This window comes from Simochromis diagramma, unplaced genomic scaffold (assembly GCF_900408965.1).
Source record: "Simochromis diagramma unplaced genomic scaffold, fSimDia1.1 OVJJ01000402.1, whole genome shotgun sequence".
Classification (NCBI taxonomy): Eukaryota; Metazoa; Chordata; class Actinopteri; order Cichliformes; family Cichlidae; genus Simochromis; species Simochromis diagramma.
The window spans coordinates 6954911-6968363 of record NW_024386972.1 but is presented as its reverse complement, the minus strand read 5'-3'; the positions used below and the strand labels follow the sequence as shown (position 1 = coordinate 6968363).

General features: G+C 39.6%; 1 protein-coding gene across 1 annotated transcript; it reads right to left on the bottom strand.

The window, feature by feature from the left end:
- Positions 1 to 2937: 2937 nt before the first annotated feature.
- LOC120737919 (5-hydroxytryptamine receptor 3A-like) lies at positions 2938 to 13069 on the bottom strand. The gene is made up of 11 exons (XM_040038839.1): positions 12891 to 13069; positions 8610 to 8690; positions 7103 to 7266; positions 6624 to 6668; positions 6378 to 6487; positions 4713 to 4882; positions 4436 to 4596; positions 4073 to 4283; positions 3798 to 3977; positions 3603 to 3706; positions 2938 to 3365 (listed from the first exon to the last, which is right to left on the bottom strand). Exons 1-11 carry the CDS (start codon positions 13006 to 13008, stop codon positions 3138 to 3140), a joined length of 1572 nt encoding a protein of 523 aa, XP_039894773.1. The 5' UTR covers positions 13009 to 13069; the 3' UTR covers positions 2938 to 3137.
- Positions 13070 to 13453: the final 384 nt, after the last annotated feature.

Genomic DNA, 13453 nt, shown 5'->3' with positions numbered 1-13453 from the left:
CAAACACTGAAACATTTTTTTTTTACATTTTAAAGATAAAAAACTAAAAAAAAAGTGTAACTGAGACCCAGCAGAGCCGTTGTTGTAGCTTCTTTCATGACAAACCACCCATGTCTTGTGAGCCACAGTGTTTTTTAGCCTCCCTGTACTCCAAACAGGTACAGAGGATGGCTTTAACAATCCTTAAAAATTGTCCCCATCCTCTAAGGGGTGAATTTCAGCTTCTTTCCTCAGGACGGAGGTTTCTATTTCCAAGCTGCAGGACAAAGCGTTATAAAAACAGCTTTGTCCCTGTTGCTGTCACTGAATTAAATAAGAACTGCATTTGTTTTTGATTCAAAACGTTTAAATTACTATATATGTTCTACAGTGAGGTTTATATTTTTCTTTTAGGTATGTGTGTTTTTGAAGGGATGCCAAATGCTATTATTTTTCTGTAAAGCAAATTTACCTTGCCTATGGGTATAAATACAGTTACCTTGAAACACACAAACACAAATTGACTGGTTCTTTAGCCCGTTTCTACTCATAGAGCTTAATGCACTTTTTTATACAACTTGCCTCATTCATCCTTTCATATAAGCACTTTTTTAAAAAATGCTTTTCATATGTAAGTGATTTCTATCTTGTCCAAGGATGTTCGGCATGCAGACTGGAGCAGACAGGGGTCAAACCACCAACTTTCCAACTAGTAGGTGATCTGCTCTACATCCTGAGCCACAGCAACGCCAACCCCAACATACTCACAATCACACATAAAAAGAACACAGCAAGATTTTTGTGAAGTTTGTACATCCATTTTCCCCCTCTTAGCTGTGCTGAGTAGTTGATCTACATAACAAATGAGCAAATTATGTTTTTCAACATTTGAAACTGACATTTCTTTTCTGCTAAACTGATTGCACACTTGTTGGAAGCTGTTGGAAGCCCTTTAATGAAGACTTCTTGACCTGAATTAGAGGTAAAAAAAAAAATTAGTTAATTGTCAGTCATTTAGTCATTAAAGGGAAATAGGAATAGGGGTTAAACTCCTGGTCCTGATTTGAAAGTTAATGGACCGAAATGCAACAACCAGGCTTTCTTTTTTTTTTTTTTAGCAGCCAGATTAATCTATTTTGGACCAGCTGAAGGGAAGCTGGGAAAAGCTTAACTATATGTTTTTTTTGCAATTGAAGGGACTGGCTTCCTTAACCCTTGTGTTGTCCTCGGGTCAAAAATGACCCCTAGGTGAATGGCAAACAAGTATATGGGAATCCCGAGGACAACACAAGGGTTAACCTATTGACATTTTTGCCACATTCAAAGTTTAATGAAGTTAAACATCCAATTTTTGATGATAATTAAACATTCACTGAGGTAAGATACCTTTTTTAGTTTGTTAGGTGAAGCATACTAATAAAAAGTTTAAGGAGGTGGCTCAAATGTAAAATATAAATAAAAAAAAAAGAACTGGTCTAAGGTTTGACCCTAGACTAGTCCCATCTGCAAATTCTTCAACTTATATTTGTGATTCCAATATAATCATAGAAGAAGTTATAGAAATGCTGAGCGGAAATGGGAAACAAACTTCCATGATCATTACCTTTACATGGAGTGCACTTTATAATTCAAAGAGTCAGTTGGTTGTGCAACAAACACACAAACACACAAAGATATACATAAGAAAAAAAATAAAAAGCTTTTTAATGTTTATTCCAACAGGATACAGATGTAAATGAAAGATATACAACACTCATGGACTGCATTGCTTTATATTGCCATGCATATAATGTGATGTGAACTAAAGTTACAGTGAATAAATGTGAGTTCAAAGTGGACCGAAATATGAGGTCCATCACACAGTACAAATGTTATAAAGTGTAGGAAAAGGGGTCTAAATTAGGGCTGGGTATCGTCACTGATTTCTAGAATCGATTCAATTCCGATTCACAAGGTCCGAATCGAATCAATTCCATCCGCGATTTGATTCAATTTGATTCGTTTAGATTTGAGTCGGGGAAATTTTGCCTCAGACAGTCAGAAATATTATAATTCAGATCATGCATCGGTACATCTCCATATTTTTACATCTATAATAAGAAAGCTGACACTTTCGAGACTTTATCAAAGGTGTGAGCATCACAGCAGAAGCCTTTGTGTCAAAGTAGCTGAGGATAAAACACAGAAAAACATGAAGGCGATTTTCCAGGCCTCGGATTTTATAAAAATATTCTGCCGTAGATCAAAAACCAAAGAAAAACGTTAATCAACACATGAACATTACCTGATGCTGTTGAAGTGAAGCAGCATCAGAGACACAGCTAATCATTTTGCAATTTTGCATAAATTTAAAAAGATTAAATTTGTTCAGTAGCCTATTGAACAGGAGAAATTAGGCTTTCTTTTCAGAAGAAAGTAAAAGGAAAAAAACAGCGGCGGACAGCGCTGTAAACAACGGTAGACTAGTGCATAACAAGCAAGCGAATAATGCAGAAAACAGATTTTTAGATGGGAAACTGTTCTTGAAGTATACTGAGAGAGAGAGAGAGCGCTGTGCATGAAGTGTCATTTTATCCTGGTGGAAGCAAAACAGCAAAAGTAAGAGGGAGTTCATGACGATGTTTATGTGAAGCGTAGTTTGGATCTTCTTTTGCTGCTGGTTCGGTCAATATTGTTTGGAGAGAGATAAAACTAACAGCTTTAGAATCTAGCGCTAAACACAGAGCGCGGACCGGTCGAAACATCAGAATCAGCGAGCTGTCGGTTTTCAGCCCCGACCGTGTCCGTGCCGTCGGGTGAGAAAGGCGACATCTCACTGATTCTGATCCGTCGGCGGGTCCGCGCTTTGTGTTTACGTCTTTGTGCAGAATCCGTGTACCTGCTCTCATTTACTGTTTTAGCTGTTTGGTGGTTGTTGAAATTTTGTGAGGTTTAACATGAGAATAAAATAAATTTATATTAAAAAAATCGATTCAGGATTTTAATGAATGATATCACGTTATCCAAGCTAGAATCGATTTTAATCGATAAATCGATAATCAAAACCGACCCCTAGTCTAAATGCATACTTTAGACTTGGACTTAATAAAGGAACAGAAACTTTTAGTTAAGTAAAGTTAATCCTCATGCTAATGATTTAAAGTAAAGTAACTTTCGGCCTACTCATCTTCAGCACTGTTCCACAATAAAATCATAATTGCCAAAAACACAGTCACTGTTGTCAAATAAAAAATGACAAAAACCCTGTTGATATGTTTTACTATATTGGTCCAGTAGCCGGACTTCTTGTTGGTACTGTGCAGAGTCACGGTTTTCCTAGTCTCCCGCAGGTCATCTGAGACTTTTTCCAGTGGAAAGAACATCTTCATCAGGTTGCAGCTACAACCCTGAAAAAATAGTTTTGTTGAAATGTAATCAATAAGATTACATATACAGCCATTTATAGTCTAGTTGCTGCTACATTTCACACACTGATTTATTTTCACATTGATTTAGTGAAAGTGTTTACTTTCAACACCCATGTTAGGGTTTGGGATAATCGCTCTCTCTCATGCAACATGATGTCTTTCATCAGTTTTTATATTTCACTTGAAAAACACTTAAAAGTCCAATTTAACTCCAACCTTTATAGTCAGTGGTGGCAGACTGTTGATTGATGTAGACACAGTTGGTCTTTCATCCACAGATACATCATGAACAGATGCACAATGACTACATCTCTTCATGTCTGGAATAAAAAAATAGACAGGAAGATCAACGCAACACAGCTAGAATTACATAGATAGGTGACAGACAACAACTGCTACAATTACGCACACCTCTACAACAGCTGTGAAAGTTGGATATGTCCTGTTTCTCCTCACAGCACTCCACCAGGCTTTGGTTTCCATCTGTCTCATTATCCTGGGCTGGCGAGTCTTTCTCAATCAGATGCATCACCAAAATTGTCTCCAGGAGGCTGAGCAGCATCAGAGCAAAAACCCCAATGCAATAGACAGCTGAGGAGGGCATCCAGCATGAAAGTGGACAAATCACTTAATGACTTGATAGCTTGATTAATTCACTGCATGAAGTCAAATATGCTCTTCTTTACCTATAAGTGGAATACTGTCTGAAGAGCTGGGCAGAATCTCATTGAGAAGAAGCTGCATCACTGTGACAGCGAGCAGGACAGTGATCTTGAAGCCGAGCTTCTCACCTCCACTGTCTAATATCAGGAAGGAGGACAAGTCCAGAACCAAGAAGAAGAAGACTGGCAGCAAGAAATTGGCAATGTAGAGGACAGACCTCCTCTTCATGGTAATCTGTCAATTTGCATGTGAGGTGGTTAATCATCCTACTCCTACTCTATATTGGACATGTATTATGGTCACAAAAAGGAAAGTAATGAAAAAGCAGCGAAATTGATTAATGCTTTTTTCCCCATTTCTGTGCAGCTGCTCCCAGAAATACTCACAGTGTAAACAATCATAAGTTGGTTGAAGTCAAATTCATTGACAGTTTTGGTGGTAACTGACATGTTGATAAACAGCCACTCGTATTGTGTCTGCATCACATTTCGAGACCATTCTGTGACCGTATTATTGGTTTTGTTGAATTGTAACTTTATTTCTTCATCTGAAGTGAAACATAAAAATAAAAGATCAGCAAGAAAGAAATATATATATATTTTTGTATCTGATGGTTTGGGTTTATGACTTCATGAAAGGCACGCATATATGCTATGGGCTCACCAGAATGCATGATAGACTTAAAGGAGAGGTTGCACCTCTGAACATCAAAAGGGAATTTGTACACGTGCAGCTTGCAGGTGCTTACGATCACCTGGTCATTTCTGTATTCAACCAAACCACCGCTTTCAATGGAGAGATAAGGACTCGGAGAGGCTTTGTCTCTCTCTGTCCTGTAAGACAGAAAATTACAATCAGTTATAGCCACTCAAAAAAGCAGCATCAGTTATGACAAATAGGTAGACAGAATCCTACTCAAATCTTACTCTCCAGCTGAGGAGGATTAAGGCATTAAGCCACCATGTCTTAATTACTTATGTTACAATCCAGATAAAAACTGCAACATCAAGTGGCGACTTACACAAGAGTTTGTGTTAAATTACTTAATAATTTCAGCTAGAAATGATGGACTAGAAATTATGACAAAGTTTGGTAACCAATGATCTCTTCCCTCCCAATTGTCCTCAGACACGCCTTTATCCACACCTCATCAAGCTCAGACCACCAGGATCAATACGAATGACCCACACAAACATGCCTGCGTGGGACAAAAATGAACCCTATGGGCTGTTCCACACAGAGTCCAACTGGTAATACCCACACATGGACCACAGAAGTTTTGCCCTTTGTTGGCCTCAAGAGCAAATCATACCTTTTCATCTCTGCTCTGGAGAATACAGCATCTGTTACTATGGAGAATGTACCCCATTAAGAACTGACCCATTTTCGTAGTATAAGAAAAACTAAGGATTTAATCTGTAGTTACTGGATAAGCCATGAGTACCATTCAGAGAAAGTTGGGAAATAGCTTTAAGATGGTGAAAGATAGGCCTCTTCCTTGATTCAGACATGGTCTTTCTTTTTTCATGTAAAGGAGCTACTCTAACTTGCATTCCTCCCTGTGCAGGATGTGTAACTCTTCATCACTGAAAAAGTAGCCACTGGTCTGTAGGAAAAGGCAGATCTAACACAATATCTTTTGGATGTGCTGTTTTAGGTGTGTAAAAAGAAATAGAGCAGTGGGCAAGCAATCTGTCCATAGGTTTTGGGGGGGGGGGGCGGTTTGCAAAGGATTTAGCACTAAAACTAACACAAGGATGAACAAGTGCAGGAATATCACTGCGAGATTATCTAAATGACAGAGGGATATCCAAATAACTGAATATTCAGGTGCATCTATATAGATATGTGCTGGACAAAATGGATCTTGGAAAAGGAAGGTTATCATTTCATGTTTCAAAGCCACGATGTACCTCATGAATCCTGCTTGGTTTGAGCTGATTGCGCCGTGACAAAACAATTATCCAGTGCACATCTCCAAAATTATCCAGGACAGTTTTGAGAAAAAAAAACAGCATTTAGTTGCTATTCTTTTTTAATGGGATGGTCAACATAGATATAGTCTTTATTAATGTCTTGGAGGGCTCAACATGACCACATGGACTTGAAGGGCTTGCTGCTCAATTTGCAACTTATTTAATGAATTATACAATATCTTCAAGGATAAAAAAAAATTAATGATGTTAAGATTTTGAAGAGCAGCATATAAGTTTCTAATAATGAATTATAAATGTTCAGCTTTGGGGTTTTTTTTAGCTGTAGCTTAATGCCTTATTGCTAGTGACTGTATGGTCTGTGTGAGTTTATGTGCATATATGTTAAACTTACATCTCTGAAATAGTTATATCTGGCATCCACAAATATTCAGTAGGAATTGTTATTTGTTTAATTCCACAGAATTGATCTGGTTCCCACTTAGTGTACTCGTTTTTCCATGACTAGTCAGAGGGATACAAATAAGAGGAAAGAGATACAAACAAGGAGAAAAAGACAAAAGATGAAAACACGTAATTTCAAGCAATTTCAATTTCAACAATACTGTGAAAATTGATGTATTTGAAAGAGAAAACTCACCAAATAAACCCAAATGTAAGAAATTAAGGTCTGGTCAATTTCTCTCTGTGAACAAAGAAATCAAGCAGTGTTCAAGCTCAAGTGGTTGAGCCTGACTTGTGCGACAGTAATCCTAGAAAGACCTGGGTAAGATCAACAGTATGCAGCCTCCAATAGACAAGAAAAACCCAACATCTGGGAAGTCTTAAATGGTCTTAGACAACTAACAGAAGCATAGAAGGCCACAAAAAAGACAGACATTGATGTATTCATAGATGAAGCTTATGGATCTCCATAATTAAGAGAATACCAAACTGAGAGAATACATGACATGGAAAACTGAAATTATGCATATGAAGCAGACAAATATGCACCAATTGAGCAGACTTTTGACATTATTTTATTATCGAAAGAAACAAACTATTTGGTAACAAAAATGTCCATTATCATTTATTCAAACTAAAACACACAAACATACACAAGTAGCTTGAACAACTTACCATATCCAGGATAGCGTAGAGTTTCATGTCAAGCACAACATCTGTATGATGACTGTTGTTTATAATGGGCCGGCTCACAGTGTACTTAATACTGTCTTTACTTAGATCCAGGTGCTGTACAATAGCCTGAAAATTGCAGAGTTTCTCCACTTCCACTTCATTATCTAAAAGGACACATAAAAAGACATTCTTGACATTGATGTTATGATATGAAAACAATAAAGCAGCTTCTGTGCTTTCATTTCAGATTTTCAGTTTATTGGATCAGGTCTGGATAACTGTGTCAAGAAAACAAAAAAAACAAACAACAAAAACAGACGACATCACTTGTTGGCATGTACAGTACTGTGGAAACGCCCTCAGTCATCTTTATTTTCTTTATATTTTGCTATTAAAAGTGAAGAGATTAATTGAAAGGTTAGCAAGCATACATGTAATTACTGTATATGAAGCAAAAAACTTCATTTATACAATTCCAGCTTGAAATTCAACACTTCGTATAAAAAACAATATTATCCAACATAGTCTGAGCTCTCTTAGGCAAACTTTCTTGTAATTTCTTAAAGTAGTCTTCAGTAGTAGTTTTCTAATCTTCACTAAGGACATTCAAAGCTCTTCTTTGGATGTTAGTGGCCTTTTGTTCTATTATCTGTCATAATGATTTCACATTATTTAATTAATTTCGAGGTCTATCTTTGACTGTTAGTTTTTCATTCTGTGCTTTTGTATCCATTTATTCTTTTACTGCATTAGCAGTGTGGTTGCCAAGCTAAAAAAAATAAATAAATAAAGATGCTGATCAGCTGCTCCTGTATACCTGATCAAAATCTGACAGTACTTTTCTGCATTCATACTTCAAACAGTTTTGACTGGCTCCCGAACCCCACTGGCTTAATTGAAGCCACACATCATAACAAAACCTCCATCATGTTTCACAGTTGGCTGTGGTACCTCTCTGCTGAGCTCCTCTATACATATAGACAAAGGTTTCGATCCAAAAGTACAAATTTTGGATTCTTCAGTCTACAAAACTTGTTGCGACTGATTAGCAGTTCTTGTGTAATTTGACATACCTCAGCCTTTTCACCCTGAGCCTCTTGACAGCCTCCATTCCACTGAGACCATTTCTGTCGAGGCTTTGGTGAATGGCAGGTGGGGCTGAAGGGCCAGATCCATCTCTTAGCCCTGTATCAGATCTTTGTTGGATTGTTTTTTGTTTCTTAAAGCCATGAACTTGAGATACTGTTTGTGTGCTCATGTTCGGATGAGGTTTTTGACTAATAGCTCTTTGAGAATTGCTTTGTTGGTGCAAAAATACTATTTTATGTCAGTCAAACTGTGTTATCCTCTGTCATAGGCTTAAGAAAACAAGAAAATGTGCCTCTGAAAATGGTTAGGTGGAAGTGCTGGAATGAAAACGACTCCCAAGGAAAGAAAAACTGAGAGACTGGAAATAAGAGGTGGCAAAAGACTTTAAGAGAGAGAGAGAGAGAGAGACGCTATGTACCTCTTATAGTGGTCTCACTGGTCATCTGTTGATCTTCCTGTAGCTCTGAACTGGATGCATTTTCAGCTGACAATGAGTGCACTAATTTTTAAAAATAAAAAAATGTGTTAATATGACTTGCTTTACTTTAATATGTGGTTAGAATTAATTCGAGGTTTTATTTAAAAATGCAGTGTCATGAATAGCTGTGTGGCAGGCAGGATGCTGAACCAAACACAAAACTCTGGAAACAGTATGAACTCAATTCAATTGCTGAACAATGACAAACAAAGGAAGTCCAAAAACACACACAGAGCGAGATATGAAAATTAAAAACTAGGAATAATGGAACCAAGAAACACAGAGCAGGGGAGCACACAGCAAAGTGAGATGACACGGAAAAGGGCAAGAGGAGAGAATATTTACACAAGGTAAAACAGGTGGGAAACAAATCGGTGAAAATGAGACAAAGGAAATGAAATGAAATGAAATGAAAAGCACAAGAAACCGAGACATCAAAATCTGTTTGATTTTGGTGTCTTGGTGTCCAAAAACAACCACAGAGTTAAGACTGGAGGAACAGAATGGGGTCATGAAAGAGAACTAACAAATATAAGGAAACATTATGAGCAAAGAAGTAAAGGCAAAAATATCAGAGACATAAAAGCACAAGAATAAAATCATAAACAACAACTTTGATAAAATCCTTTCACGAACCCCAAAGCAAACCTTGAACCACAAAACTGAAAAACTCGGGTTTAAGACTCAGGGATTATGACACTCATGGATGTTAGATATCACAGGAAAATATATCGTACGATTACGGTGTAACCTTGGTTCTCTTAGTGAGAGACTATCTCTCCACACCATTACATATTCCATATGTACGGGGTACGAGCCCTCTTGGTCGTGGCGTGTGGATATTTCTTTAAGACACTCCGGCACGACCGGCTACGCCCCACAGCTTACGTATAAAACAGCTGTGTGGACGTGACACCAGTGATCGTTTGATCAGAACGCGTCTCCGAGCGGCCTCACGGTGGAGAGATAGTCTCTCACTAAGAGAACCAAGGTTACACCGTAACCGTACGTTCTCTAGCATACTGACAGTATCTCTCCACAGCGTTACATATTCCATATGTACGGGGTAACTCTGTAAGACACCCCGCGAGGAGACAGTGCACCACCGAGAGTGAAGGTGCCGGGAGTCAGTGACAACGCACCAATAGAGACACCACCCTGATCAGGGCTTCGCATTGTGAAGGCCCAGCCAGGGGGTGGAGGCAGCAGTCTGCAGACGCTAGACTGGCCTGAACCGGTCGTGCAGGACACAGGACCGCAAGTGATTGGCCGCTCAAGGTCAGCCCGGGTACCGCGAGGCAGACCGGCTGGGAACGCAGCACACCGAGCTGCCAAGTAGCATCCCGACTGCCGTGTACGCCGGTGAAGCAGGCAACAAGCCAGGGGAACACAGCCAGCAACCGCAGGTGAAGCTTTGGATGTGACCCGTCCATCCTCAAAGCCAGGCAGTGACACAGTGCCAGGGAGAAAGAGCCTGTCGAAGCATCTCGGCCACTCAGTGGATTAGCCCAGGGAGGACGAGGCCCAGGGCCTGTCCCAGGAGTAGAGCAGCTGACCTGCACCATCCACGACAGGGGAGGTGCTGGTGGCTCAGGCCACTAAGGGCCCAAGTGAGGAGCAACCCAAGGTTTATCACCAGTGCATAGCAGCCACTCTGCGGTGTCTATAGACAGGGGACCAGCAGAGGGGGCCTGGTGAGACACTAACGGACAGACGGGAGGTGTCAACTCACTGAGGGGGCACCTGCTGGCCATGTGACCCGCAATACAGGGGCAACCCACTAGATGAAGAGCCAGCGCTGCGTGCTGGAGAACACCCACTCAGCGACTGACGTATCAGACACAGCGAGGTCCGACTGGCGTGTGAGTCGGAGAACCGCAGGCTATACGCCAGAGGAACACAGCCCGCAGCAGCAGTACAGCTGCAAGACGCAGGGCCAAGGCAGGGATGCAACCTGTAGGGTCCATCCAACCACGGAGCCGCCCAGCCGTCCGCAGAATGGGGGGCTGGCAGTCCAGCCCGCTGAAGGCCAAGCGGGGACTTAACCCAAAGGTCTGCCCCAGGGCTAAGCGGTCGCTAGCGCTGTCCGCAGACAGGGGAGCAGCAGGTGTGAACTTCGAAATGAGACACTCGTGCACAGTGCGGCAGGCTGGAGAACACTCACTCGCCGGCTGAAAAATCAGACACAGCCAGGCACAGCCACACTGCTCGTGCCTACCGTAAAAAGGCAAAATGCCATACACAGACATGTTTGGGACGGTGGGCTGCCATACTTCTTCTACCAAGCAAGGGGGCGGGGCCACACGCTAACCAGGAAGGTAGCCGGTGTCGTGCCAAACTAGGTATCACCGACAAAATTTGTTTCCCCTGTGTCGGGAGCACACGCTGGACTGTCCAAATCACGGACAAACAGCATCCCACATTGTTGATTTTTAGTTTACAAACACTTCTTATAATGGCTAACTACTCCTGACATTTTTGAGATGTTAGCTCTTTATACAACGAAGTTATAGTGGGATACAAATAATATCAGGCTGATCCTGACACAATTTGTTCCCCCTGTGTAAATCACAGACAAACAGTATCCCACATTGCTGATTTTTAGTTCACAAACACTTCTTATTATGAAGCATTTCTCCTGAAACTTAGGAGGATTTAGCTCTTTATATAGTAAAGTTACAGGAGAATAAAAATAGTTATCAGCCAAAATGTTAATGGTTTGTTAAAATAATCCCATCTGATACCCCGTGAGCAATAAATATATAATTTTCTGTTGTAACCCCCAAACTGAATGGTAATGTAACGATACTAATTTTTCACTTTTTCACAAAATGAATGGTCAAAATGAATGAAGCGTCGACCGGCACTTAAGCCTGTTTTTTTTCGAGGCGATATGCCGGGGAAGGGGGACCAACCAAGGGAAAGCAAGGGCTAGCTAGGGGCTACCAAGCTAAGGGATACCAGGGGAATAGCGGGGAACACCAGGGCATACAGGGGGAATACCAGGGGAGAGGCAGCGCCCACGGAGGATGCCGAAGCACGCTCCCGACGGACGCACATTCATACCCCACTCTCAAGGCTCTCTCTCTCTCTCTCACTCTCTCTCTCTCTCTCTCTCTCTCACACACACACACACACACACACACACACACACACACACACACTCTCTCTCTCTCTCTCTCTCTCTCACTCACACACACACACACACACACACTGGTGTCACGTCCGCACAGCTGTTTTATACATAAGCTATGGGGCGTAGCCGGGCATGCCGGAGTGTCTTAAAGAAATATCCACACGCCACGACCAAGGGGGCTCCTACCCCGTACATGTGGAATATGTAAAGGTGTGGAGAGATAGTCTTGATATGCTAGAGAACAAATGTTTAAATTAAGTCATTTTACAGTTGACACTGACAATATATCAGTTCAGTTTGATTGCAACACATCTGAAAAAAGCTGGATGGGGAAAAAAACGGCTGAAAAAGTAAAATAACAAAAAAGAACTAGCTGGAGAAACATTTTGCAAACCATTAGGTTAATAGCAGGAAGCCAGTGAGCATGATTAGATGTAAAAAGACCGTCTGAGCAAAGCAGATTTTCTCAGAAGTAAAGCTGGGCAGAAAATCAATAATCTACGAAAAAACTGTATTTTAAATAGTAGAACAACTTCAGAATAATATTCCTCAATATAAAATTGTGAAGACTTTGAATGTCTCATCATCTACAGGACATAATATCATCAAAAGATTCTAAGAATCTTAAACCACTGGGAATTTAAGACTTATCTATAGCAACACATTTGTAGCTAAAGAGTCCAGGTTCCAAAATGCCTGCCTGCAGTCCATCTGAAAACATGTTGTACATCTTCATATTGAATATACTTTATTAAATATACTTAATAATATCTAATAATATAGATATAACTATCTGAGTTACTAGATACCAGATGTGTTATCTTTCTTTCTCTCTTTCTTTTTATTTTATATCTCTGATCTATTAATTACAAAAAAGTGGAATTTAATTTAGTAAACAAGATATATTTACTGGGAAATTATAGAGGAACCTGTTCTTGCACTGAAATGCAATCTATTACAAGTAAAGAAGTGTTACTGATTAAAATAAAATAAAATATAAAACATATATTTATATTTATAAAAAATAAAGTAAATTAAATGGTATAAATTGTCATCTCCATTTAATTAGAATAATCTCAGCTTACCCACAAGTAACAGCAGGAAGAAGAAACTTGCAATCATTGTAGCCTTGAGAGACCAGAGAGCTTTTTCACCCTCTCTGTGGTGTCTAGAGAGTTTTCTATTTTCCTCTATTGATGTCATAGCCCTGCCCAACAGAGGGCGGGGCAAATTGTATCTATCCTAACAGAGTGGTAACAAAAGCTTAAACACTAATTTGTTTAAGCTTTTGTTTTAAAAAAAAAGCCATGGAATTAATATTTTTCCTGCATTCAACCAAACTCTTAATATTCTATTTTCCAGCTCAAACTTTTACCTTCCTGTCATTAATCTGGTTGATTATTGTATTTTCTTTCTATTTTGAATCAAAGTTAACTTTTTTTTAAACAGTATCAATATTTAATCATTAAAAGTAATTGAATCAGACTGATTACATACCAATCTAAACAATAGAAGAGCTTTAACTCTGGCTTTTAATTAAAAACATTAATAGAAAACAATTGAAAATGTGCTGGTATTATGGATGATTATGAATTAAGAAAACAAAACATGTTTTCTAAATTTATTGTCTATTTCCTTCTGCACGTGT